The sequence below is a fragment of the Hirundo rustica genome, chromosome 8, assembly GCF_015227805.2.
Source record: "Hirundo rustica isolate bHirRus1 chromosome 8, bHirRus1.pri.v3, whole genome shotgun sequence".
Lineage (NCBI taxonomy): Eukaryota > Metazoa > Chordata > Aves > Passeriformes > Hirundinidae > Hirundo > Hirundo rustica.
The window spans coordinates 9,488,625-9,501,003 of NC_053457.1; the positions used below are offsets into that span (position 1 = coordinate 9,488,625).

General features: G+C 36.6%; 1 protein-coding gene across 1 annotated transcript in view; it reads left to right on the forward strand.

Annotated features, from left to right (window-relative positions):
* The window catches only part of PARG (poly(ADP-ribose) glycohydrolase), a 60,726-nt gene that overhangs the window by 31,093 nt on the left and 17,254 nt on the right, over positions 1-12,379 (forward strand). Inside the window, 3 exon segments of the mRNA XM_040071208.2 lie at positions 8,003-8,082; positions 10,546-10,606; positions 11,251-11,326. Coding sequence (XP_039927142.1) covers positions 8,003-8,082; positions 10,546-10,606; positions 11,251-11,326 — 217 coding nt within the window.

Sequence of the window (12,379 nt, forward strand, 5' to 3'; positions counted from 1 at the left end):
AACAAATGACTTTGTTCTTAAGGTATCAAAAATAATCTGCTGTTGTTCCCTAACAAAGCCAAATTACTGAGGGCACGGATGCATTTGAGGGGTTTTTCTTTAGCAAAGGTGATGTTCCTCAATTCCTTTATCCATGTCCTGTCTGCATTCTTACAAAAGGCTTCCATTTGTCCCCTCAAATCTCTGAGACTGAAAAACTGAAATTTGCAATTTCTAAGTTAGAAACACACTTGTGTTTTTGGTTTTACACAGCAATCTTTTATCAGGTCACTTGATGCAGACTTAAACATTAGTACCTTTTCATACACTATAAAATAATTACAGTTTTTACATTTAAATGCTGATATGTTCCTTCCTTCCTCCCAGTCTTCTCCCTGCTTTAGGTTTTTATGTGCTATTAACTACCATACTGTGAGTTCTACCCCTACTCCCCTCCAGGTACAAATCTGTTTGACAGAACAAGACAGTGACTGTGGGGTGGTTTAAAATTTAAGGCTCACAGAGACATAAGTGCAGCTGATTGGGAGGAAGGCTGTTGTGTGTGTTAGCATTAACATAAATCATCAATGCTTTACCTCTCCTCCCCTGGTGCTGGTCTTGCCAAATGAGAGGAGAATCATGTGGCCATTCCTCTTTTGACGCTGAAGCACTTGGTTTAATGGTGTGTTGTGACACTGACTGTCCGTTTTGATTCCTTATCTTGCTACAGACTGAAAGTCACCTGTGTATAATTAAATACTCAGTAATTTAATTGAATTCTTCCCTTTTCTGCTTGGCAGGGATGAGCCTATTATGAGCCTTAAGTCATTAATAACATAATTAATTTCAAATATAGTTGATCAAAAGGAATTCATCATTTAAGAGCTTTAATATTTATGAATTCGAGTAGGTAGAATGACATCCGTTTAGTGGCCAAACATTAGATCGTACTAAATAGCATAAAATATTGCTTCTGTTCAAAATATCAAGATAAATTTAAAGTGTTTCATGTTTCTTTTTAAAAATACACTGCTATAATATATATGATGACGAAGATTGGGGAGCTTTATTCCAAAATAACCCATCACAAAAGAAAGAAATAATTGAATTGGCCATTTTATTTTTCTTATTGATGTATTTTTCTTGGCAGTTGCATTCTGGTTGAATGTAGAGCCTGAATTGCATTGACTCTTTACATTCATCGTGTTGGTTGCAGAGTTTAAATTAGTTGATTGTGTTGATGGTTGTAATTACACTATAGACACTATAGAATTTGGTAGTTTAGGAAACTGTCTAGTTTGGTTTTATGTGAAAGCAAAATGTGAGGAAAAATGTCTGCAATATTGAATCAGTGTTCTGGAAACGACACAGGCTTGTCAAGGACCTGTTTTGATTCTGCTGTGTCTTTGACCTGCTACAGATCTGTTTTAGCTGTTGTGTCAAGTTAGAAGAACTCTTCCATTTTTCTTGTTCAAGAGCTCCATAGTTAAACTGGAGATGTGATAGCTCCCCTTAGAGCCACTGGGGTTGAATTCAGAACTGAAGGCAGTAACAACATGAGCCTGGTGGACCTTCTGGCACGTACATTAGTGCATGCTCTGGTCTGAAAGCACCAGTATCCCACTGGGACTGAATTTCTTCATCTTTATCAAACAAACCTTTAAAGTAATTTCGAGTGATTGGAAATGAGGAGAAAAACACAATAGTTAAGACGTATTTCTTTTATGGAATATATAATATATGAAAGGAAATGGGAAACTGTATGGTACATTTATGCAGTAGAATTGAAATCTAATTTACCAGTAATGCAATTATCTCTCCATAAACAACATCAATTTCACAACACTAATGAATATTCTCTGGCGAATAAGTTATCTGATGACTTTGAGAGAACTTGGTTTGGACTGAGATGTGTTGCTCCTCTGATAAGTGGCTCTAGATTTTCTGAGTTCAAGGGCACTGATCCTACCAAACTCATTCTCTTATGCCTACTTTGGGCATGTGAATTGATTAGCCTCAGATGGATTACTTTGAGTATAATTTTATGTAAAAAAATTAAATCAACATTTGTGTTTGCTAAATTTGGAAACACTCTTTAAGTAGACAGTTTCAAAAGGACACTATTTTTATGAATCTGGCGTAATTACTTTGCTGTAGTGATTAAAACAGTACTGAATCTGGATGTTTTTTAGCTTAGTAAATATAGTCATGTATTCCAGAACTTAGTTGTTCCATGCTGTTGGTTGTCCTATGTTTTAAATCCCCAGGGTAAAACATTTTACCCCGCTATTGTCTAGTACTTGCAGTTAGCATCTTATCATTTCATCGAGTTCAGATATCAACCTGATGTATTTTAAGACTCATAAATCACCCAAACCTTTCGTTAAACAGATTTATAATGCGCCAAGTTACTTGCCACAATAAACAGAACTACATAATGGAAAGCACAGAGAAGAGAGATATGAGTATATGGGAGAGTGTGAGATGAAAGATTTTTTTGCATCTAGATTTCCCAACAAAATTACATTGCTCCATTTTTTTGTTTACACACATCTTAAAAGTCATTATTTAATCTAGAAATGAAATTCTAATTGAACATAAGGTTGTTGAACAGTGCAGAGTTCTTAAATAACTTCTCAGATGATGACAGCTTGTACCTCTGACACATCACAATAAAGAAGAGATTGCCCATGAGATTGAAATATTGAATGTTTTGTTTTCCTCCTCTTTGATATGAAGGAAATTAGGAAACTCTAAAATGACATTCTTTGTAAGCTGAGGGAAGGAAGCAGTTTTAATACAGAAAGAGAGAATTCGTGTTGAGTGGAAGAGGCACACACCAGGCACCAGCAAAGCAGAACCAGGGCTGCTGCACCTGACTTGTGTGAGGTTGTGCTCTTTTTTCTGTCAGGAAATGCGAGATGTGGGCAGTGGCATTTCCTTTCGTTTGTCAGAGGGATGGTCAGTTTGCCTGCCTTTCATCTCTCTGGGAGGTATTTCTCATTTGGATCGTTCTGCTTTTGATTTCCATCAAGTCCTAATTTCATAAAGTTGTAATATACTGAATAGTTTTCCTTCTAATTCTCACTTAAAATATTTTCAGTGACTGCAGGACTTTATAGTAACGGTTTATATTTTATGTTGGATTAAGAATGTCCCATTTTAAATTTGCTAAGGTTTCCTTATCTTGCGTTATCTAATTGATGTTTAACTATTTATATTTAAAGTTGTCTAGGGCAGTGGTCTCCAAACTTTTTTGACCACACATGCCTATCAGTAAAATATTTTTGAGTATGGAACCCAATGTATTTGTATTTATTTACTTAGGAATTACATACATGTACTCCTTTACTAATATATTACATTATAAAATGCACAAAAAATTTAGAAAGGATGAGATAAAGATGAAATAACCACTACTTCAAAATGTTTTTTATTTAATGAGTGGGACAAAACTATTTTCTTCCTGCAGCCTATATATTCTTCCTGGAGACCAGAGTGGGTCTGGGGTATTGCTCTTTACAAAATGTAGTGTAGTTTGTTTCACTTGGGAAGAGAAGCATAAATTATAGCAATGAAACACTTGTTGCAGCTCCATTCTTCATGAAAAGTCCTTGACTGGTCCTATCACCTATTTTTTTCACTGAAGTGAAACTTTACAGATTTAAACTCCATTTTAAAAGGCAGATAAATGTTTCTGTGGGGGGGAACCCCACCCAGCAAATAATCAACAAAACAGCATTCTCAGAAAACAATTAAGGCAAAGAATATGGGTAATTAATGCAATTCTAGTCATTCCTATATGGTAAACAGGTTTGCTTTCATATATTTAGAGAATGAAAATGTTGTCTGTTCATGCAATTGTGTGATAAGCACACATAATTATAGACACATTCCAAATCTGCCATGGTGAGCTCCGCTCTCTCTGGGCACATTAATGCACACAGCCTTGCTTGACCTTCGATACACTAATATCCATAGGCAGTCCTTAATGTGGATCTGACTAAGGTTGCCTTGAGCACAATTGAATAAAAAATGTCAAATCATACTGAGAGAGAATCCTTTTGAAACCGTTTTGATAAGGTGTGCTTAGCACTGGAAGTCAAAGCTCAAAAAATACTTCATTAGAAATATGATACTGGTTTTGAAAAAGAGAGTTTTATATTTCTCTTTTGTTCCTGGAACTCCACGTTTTTATTCCAAAAGGTTGGGAATTGCAGGAGAAAGATGGAAGGGTTGCTTCTTATGTGCTCCCCAGTGCAGCTGATGCAATCCTAAATGATGAGGTTATTGGACCATTCAACACTATATTAGTTCTTCCTTTAGGGTGCTGTGTATCAGCCTGAAATTTTAGTGGTTCCCATTGAGGATGCTCAGGCACTTAATCAAAATAGCCCTCAATCGTATGGAGGGCAATACAAGTTTGACAGTAACATGCTTAAGCATATTACTTCCATCCCTACAGGTATATATACATCAGGTAAGCATAGGCTTGAAATGCAACAAGATAGAAGAAGGAAGATATTTGGTTTACCCTCTTTTCCAGGTGTTTTGTCATCCAGTACCTTAGACTAAAACTGTTTAGTGATTAGCTATGTTCTTGAGGTGGAGGGAAATGTCTATCCATTCTGCCTTAACTTTCCATCCTTCCCCCTGCTCAGTCCCTTTACTGGGTGAAATTAATCCATCCATCTGACCTCCATATAAATCCTTCTTTGACTTTTATTTGTAGAGAATCAGGTTTTAGCAAAATGTCTTGTACTTCTCAGATGTTCCGTTGTCTTTAGTGAGATCACACTAAAATATAAGAAACAACACGAGTGCTTCTTCAAGTCCGGTAGTAAAGACAAAGACACTTTTAGTGTCCAGGGTAGTGGACTAAACAGAACACGTGGTTAATTGTAGGGATCACAAGTACAAAATTGTATATCCACACTTCCATGGAATGCTGTGGATTTATGAATGGGAATTATTCTTTGAAGTATGATCCATACTACACATTTTTGTGGATTGTTACAGTGTGTGCACCTTTCTAGGTCTTACAATAGGTTCCAAATTCAATGTAAAGACATGATTATTTTCTTTGAAAAGAAACAATCAGGTGAAGCCCAGCCTGGATATGGAAATATCATTATGAAATTATTGAACTGGGAGATTAAATCATGTGATTGTAATGGCTCCTGCTGGAGCCAGTTCTGAAGAGTAACATCGGGGAGCAATTTAACTCCTTGGAAATTCAATTTTACAGGTAAATACTGTATTCTAATTTTAGCTTAATCAGAAACAAGTATTTGGGAACTGTTTACTTAAGCTGATTCAAATTCTCCCCAGTAAACTCCATGCAAGCCAAGGTCACTTTTGTGTAGCTCTTAATGTTCTTAAATAATTATTCTCTTGTGTCGTTTTCAACGCACCCTTTGAAGTTCCTTGCAAGTTTGAAGTCCACTTGCCTCAGCACTGGGAGGAGTTGGGAGTAGGTTCTTTGGAGCTTTTGACTCCAGCTTTAGAAGGTGGAAATGTTAGTTGCAAATATGACAATTTTGAATTGACAGTCAAGACTGCAAAAACCAGGATATTGATTGCACTTTTTAAATGCTTCTTTTTCCACCCCAAAAGTTTTAGGAAAATGCTCGTGCAAAAATATGTGCGTGTTTTTGTAATAATTGTTGACATAGTATGAACTCTTGCCTTGTAATTTTCCTGTATGTTTACTTAGAGTTGTTTTGCATTTTCCCAATATTAATTCTTACTATTTTCAGTATTTTATTTCTCATATATTGGATTTCTCTTTAGAACATAAAAGTGTCTGAATATTTGCCAGGAAAGATTTTTCTTTCATCCACAATGACTTTAACAATCTGCAATGTCATAAACACCAAGTTCACGCGTCTACTTTCTTACGTTTTAAAATCTCTGGCCTCAAATGTTAAATGTATCTTTGTAGAGGTTTTCTGTTTGATTAACACTGCTCCTCCCCTGGCTTGGCTGGAGAGCCAGAGATGAGTTTGGCGATCAGTCCTGGAGCTTTCTCAGCTCCTGAGGCTGATGAATTAAGTACCTGCATGGCAGGGGAACGTGCTGTGCAAAGCTTACGTACGCAGTCGCCAGTAAGATTTCAATTACTTCACCTGAAGGTGGACTTGCAGTGCTTTGCATTTGATTTACAGTGCACTTCATTTGGATGAGTTCTTTAATTGAAATTAATGGGTTTTGGCCCTAGGCGGTTCTGTCAGGAAATTATGTAGTCTCCACTTTGATTTTTGGGCGGATTTTTAGTAGGATCTGTGTCTTAGCACTTGAAGAATTATGTTATTTAATATCTTAGTGACGCCTTCATGTAGCTTTATTCTTTAAAATATTTGCTTCAAAAATAAAATTTCCGTAATTTTGTCTAATTGATTATTTCAGAAATAAGCTTCAAGGTTAAAAAGTTTGTAACTTTGCCATGTGATATCCTCATTTAAGTTAATGGGACAGGACCAGGCCATTTTTGAATCATGTAAATATCACTTGCTTTTCCTGTTGCATTCACAAATATGAGTGGTTTTAGCTTGATCTGACTTACTTCAGGCATAGTTGTGCACCTTTCCTTCCCAGCCTGCTGTTTACACTGAATCACATATTGCCTTTGTGACATGAAGATTTCTCTCATGAGAGTTTGCAGTGTAAGCAAGGTGTCACTTTGATGTGGAGAGGCAAAAAAATTAGTAAAGGCATGATCAGACTGACAGATAAATTAACCTGCTTAAAGGCTTCATATGAAATGAGACTTCCAGGTAAGAGGCTGGGGTAATTTAGGCAACACCTGCACACAAATGCACACATTAACTCCTTTTATAAACCCTTTCTTACCTATGCATGCTCGAGGCCTTGATAGAATTTGCATGTAGGCCCATTTTAGACTGTTAAAATTCTGGAGTTTACCTTCCTGAAGTCCTGATTCGCTGTTCAAAGACTAGCGTGCTAATAAAATTAACCTTTGTGACTTAATATAGATTTTGGATGCAATTATCTCTTCAGCCTGTGTACATCATAAGGATTTTTAAATGCAGGAAAAAAAAAAAATCTAGTCCACTTCCTTGCTGAATCTAGTTCAATTCACCTCTCAGCATTCTGGTTTTAAAGGCAGATTGTCATTCCACTACACAGAAACAAATGAATAATGTTGTGTCATTGCTTTACTTAGACTGTTTATTGGGGGAGAATCTTCTATCCCCAGGGCTTTCAGTGGATCAAACATCTTCCTATTCAAAGGGTATTATTTCTGAAGTCGCTGCCGTTCTTCCTTCCAGATAAATTCCATTATATGTTGCCAATAACAATGCCTTGTCACTCTGCTGGAAGTGAAATTAAGTTATGCTGGAAGATAGATGATGCAGTAAAAGTATTTCAGCTAACCTTAAAAGAATACATTCACTTAATGGCTAAAAATAGGATCCTTCCTTTTAATGCTTAGGTTTTTTCCAAATGGCTGTTAGAATGGCTGTAACAGCCCAGTGGATGGAGCCATTTCTGTTGGGGGAAGGTTCTTTTCTTTAGAGATGTTGCTGGTGCAGTGCAGCTCTTGAAAGCAACAAGGTTGCATTAATTCTTCTGAGCAACTCCCTGAGCTTAAAGGAGGGTGACATTTAGGTCTTGGAGTACTCAAAATATATGTTTTCACCCCTTGGTCACTTAATGGCCTGTTAAACGTTTCAATTTGTTGCAAATAAAACTAGCTTTCCCAAATGTTCATATTGAAATTACATTTCTTGGTAATACCAAATTGGTGCAAGTGAGGGAAGCGTTCACTTGGCATCTTCATCAGAAATATAGCAAGTCAATAAACTCATTAGTCCTAAAATCTTGAATTACAGAGGGGCTGTCTAGAGGGTTCTTTCTGCAGTACAGTACTTAAATGCAAGGCTAATGAAATGTGTGCATAATAATTACAAAAAATCAAATTGCAGTTAGTAAGTAGCGCTAATTGCTCTGCACTACATCCCTGACATCTAATTGTTTGCTTTTATTTCCTGTTTTTCAGGTTGTTTGAAGGGAGGTCACCAAGAAAGCCTGAGAAACTTAAGACCCTTTTCTGCTATTTTAGAAGAGTCACAGAAAGAAGTATATCCTTTATTCTTTTTTGAGTTGCAAAGCAGATAAATTAAAAATTTAATCCCATTAAATTTAAAAATGGCTACACAGCCATGATGGAAGTATTTAACAAAAGACAGCTTGCAAAGTTCACTGGTATTCATACTAATGGCACTTCTTGCCATATGTATGATGCATGCAAGCAAATTATTTGCCAGAGCTCATTCTTTTTTATTTTTTCTGATAAATATATATTTTTATATATAAATATAAAAATATATAAAAATATATATGTACGTGTATATGAGGTGTGTGTAAAATACAGAAATATATTTTTAGACCCCCGCAGATATATGTATATAAAGTGTGTGTATATCGTTGTGTACGTGTGTAGATATAAATATGCGTGTATATATAATGCTCATAATATATGCAACCACTTGCCTCACCACATCAAAGTAGAGGGAACTTGGCACCATTACAGCCATTAAAATAAGAGGCTTAAAGATTTTGAATCAAGCTTCACTTTTCCTGCAGAATGCATATTTAGTCTTTTGACTGTAATGTTTGTAGTTCTGAGGGATTTTCCACTACTCGTGTTGGTATTTCAGGTTTTTCCCTTCTATGGTTCCAAAGCAAAGCTGTTTTTAAGTTTGTCCAGTTCAAGTTAAACAAGTGATAGCAAGATATGAGACATCTCCTGCTCTTGGAGAATTCAGTGCATAGTCAGATCTTCTGTTATTACCACAGATTTGCATAATTTATTTTATTATTTTATTTATTTTTGTGATAACTACCATAGCTTATATATTGCATTTTTGAGGAGAAAGAGATTTTACTGTAGTAGCATGCATCAGATCTGCAGCAACACCCTTACAAAAGTCTTTTTTAAAAGAACTTCTTCTTTACCTGGCAGCATTTTACTATTAACTTCATACTTTCTCAGAAGGGTTTGTTTTAAAAGAAAGACAGTTTTAAACTATTAAATATGAAAGCCCCTTACTTGGTTCAGACTGTCTTCATCATTTTAATTCACCGCAAAATAAATGCAGCTATATCCTATTTCAGCTGTCAGACTTTAGGCAATATCAATAGAATTAAATCTCTGAGGTGAAATGTAACTTGTGATCTATGTGTGGGACTGAGAAGAGATGCAGTGTACCAGCTTTTTTTAATACTTGAGTAATAATGTTTTTGTGCAAACCAAATCCTAAATTTAGGTAGCTGTCCCTGAGCCCCTGAGCATGTGAAGTCTCATGGGAACGTGCTTTATGAAATGACCATATTAGATTTCCTAACATTATAACTTAAAATAATATTTAATGAGATTCTTGAATGTTCTTTTCTTGAATTAAAAATTCCTATTTTACCTTTAAAATACCCCATTTCTCTTTTTTTTTTTTTGGTCCCAGGAATTAGTTAGGCTGAAGTAACTTAGTTTGCTAAATTACTGTAATACTTTTGTAACTCTTTTTGTAGTAAATAATAATTGAGTTCTGTGTAACAGAACACAGTGCAAACTGAAGACTTTGTGCTCAAAAGGTAGATGCTTGATTTGTAGAATACCACAATGGATAGCAGAATTCCCTTATGAAAGAGCACTCAATTACTATTCTTGAAAGCTAGGCACTTTTTTCAGAGAAAATAACCTTTTTTAACCTAAATTTTAAAACAAAGCTTAGGATCACTTAAAGGCTTTTTTAGAAGGATGCATTTGTGCTTTACATACTGTTCTTAATGTCTTCACAAATCACAGTGGACTTACTGTAGCAGAGAAATAAGTCTTAATTGAAGTTTTTATTAAGATGATATCACCTAATAAAATGTTGATATTTCCTTTCTGTTACAAACTGAACTTTTTTGAGTGAAATAAGGAGAAAAGATGATACTGCATCCTTCCTGTAATGAGCAACAGCTCCTCTTTTTCCCTCGAGGGCAGGAGTCTTTTCTCAGTTAGAATGCTGAATTTCACTTGCATCCTGGCAGGGTTAAAAACTGCTTGTTTTGGAATCTGTTAACACTGGATGCTTATTGATGTACTTGGACTCTCTTGGAAATATGAGCTGCTGCTTCCTCCCTCCATAGGTGGAATGCTTTCTGGATTGTGTGTTGACGCTGAACAGTTGTTGATTTTAAAGGCTCACAATCTCTTTTTCTCTAAAGCTGCACATTTTCCTTCAACTACCAGGTCTTTCTAGTAGTGTTTAGCGCTGCTAAAGTGAAAATCCTTTAAATAGTTTTTATTAGATCTGGAAAAACTAAAATACTCAAACTGCAAAGTGGAAAGAGAAGTAATATTTTGGTCTTCATGTTACATGTCTTCAATTAGAGCATGGGCTGTCAGGGGACAAATCAGTCACTCTTGAGGAAAGTTAAGCTCTTGTTATCTACCAAGAATGATGTTTGTAGTTTTCAAAGCTTGCCAGTTAAGATGATCTAAGGGCTGAGCTCCCACACTTAACTCATTTTCCTTTGGGGTTGGTTTGCTTGTAGAGCCCACGGGATTGGTGACGTTTACAAGGCAGTGTCTCCAGGAGTTTCCAGACTGGGAGAGGTAAGTCAAACATCCTGTTAATGTAAGAAAATTCTTAAGTCCATGATAACTGAATGTCATTCATTTGGAATTGACTCAGGTGTAGAAGTACTGCAGAAAACAATCTTCGCTATGGACTGTTGCAGAAAGAAATACAGAGGGCAGTGGGTGAATTGCCACAAGCAGTTTGTGTCCTGAGTTTTCCCATATGTTTGTCTGCAAAGCAAACAAGTGTTAGTTAGAGTTTTAAAACAGTAGCATATCTTTGGTGCTGTTGCTTGAGTAGGGGGGAAGAAGAGAGGGACGGCTTGATTTAAGAAATGACAGGAAATATAATGAAGTATGAGTAATGACCAGCATGAACACAAGTATTGCAGCTTCATTACTGGGGAACAAGAAAAACTTAGCACTTCAGATTTGGGGTTTTATGGTAAAAGGTGGAGAAACTGAACAAATGGCTATGTTAAACTTTTCCACATTGTTTCTGCAAGGTAAACATGTTTTCTTTAATCTGTCAGGGTTATTGTTTTGTTGGGTTTTTTAACCACTTTATGTTTAAGGTGTGTAAGCTGTTTGGGTTTGGGTGAATTTTGGTTTAAAATGAATAGTTTTTTGTGGGGGTTCTGAAATGATCCTTTCTGTACAATGTTTTTCCTCTGTGGTAGATCTCAGAAAAAACTATCTAGATTGCATATCACCTATGAAGGCACCATTGAAAGTAATGGACAAGGTATGCTGCAGGTAAGTGCATCTAACAGTTCATGTGGCTTCCATGTTTTTGTCATACTTTCATGGTCTGCCAGCTTAACAAAAGTTACTTGTTTATCCTCAATTGACTTAAATGACAAGATGTTATGCAGTGAAAAAAACCCCATCGAAATTAATTCCATGGGCAGTTCTTGGTATTGTCAATGTTCCCCAGCTCCTCTAGGTAGCACGTGTACCTGTTACAGAAAGTGCTGACAGAAAATCACAAGTCCTGGACAGCTTCGGGTCTCCTGGTTCAAGCCAGGATCAAAGATTGACAAGACAAAAGATTCAGGCTGCAATCTTGATGACTTGTCAAGGGTTTCAATTTATTTTAAAAACATTATTCTCGTGCCCCAGACAGTGACCAGGTCAGTGCTCCAGGGGACTTTCTTGTTGCTGCCAGCACCACTGTTTCAGTCTGGGAGGCAGTCAGCAAAAGAAATTCATAAGGAGGATGTCCTGTCCATATCTATAGGAAGAAACATGTTTGAGTTTTCAAATTAGTTGTTTGATTTCTGCTTTTTTATGGTGTTTTGGGTAGGGGTTTTTTGTAATGGTCTGCCTTCTAGAATTCTTTTACAAAAAAAGAGGAAAAATTGGAACTTTTTTAGCCAGGGACAAGTACTGCATTGGAAGGAGGAAGGAGGCGAGAATTTTTTCTGCAAATGCTTTTTGGCCAGATTTTAAAATGTCTCATAACTTTATGAAACTTGAGCACTCAAATGTGTGCTGAAATGATGAAGAACTCAGCAATTGCTCAATAATGACCATTTTTCTAGTGTTGCAGTCTGCATAAGGGAGTATTGCCTAGGATATGATATTTTTCCCCTTGGCTATTTCAATTCTTACCAAACAGAGTATCTCTGCTCAGATGAAGAGCAGTCACTCCAGCAGGGAGCAGGGTGACCGAGGCAGGACAGTGCAGGAGTCCACAGTGAGCCCAGCCTCAGTGGGTAGGGGTGGTGACAATCACAGCTCCTGCTGGCTGGCTGGGGGCCATCAGGGCACCAAGGACACTGGGAGATGTCTGGTGAGCATCAGCAG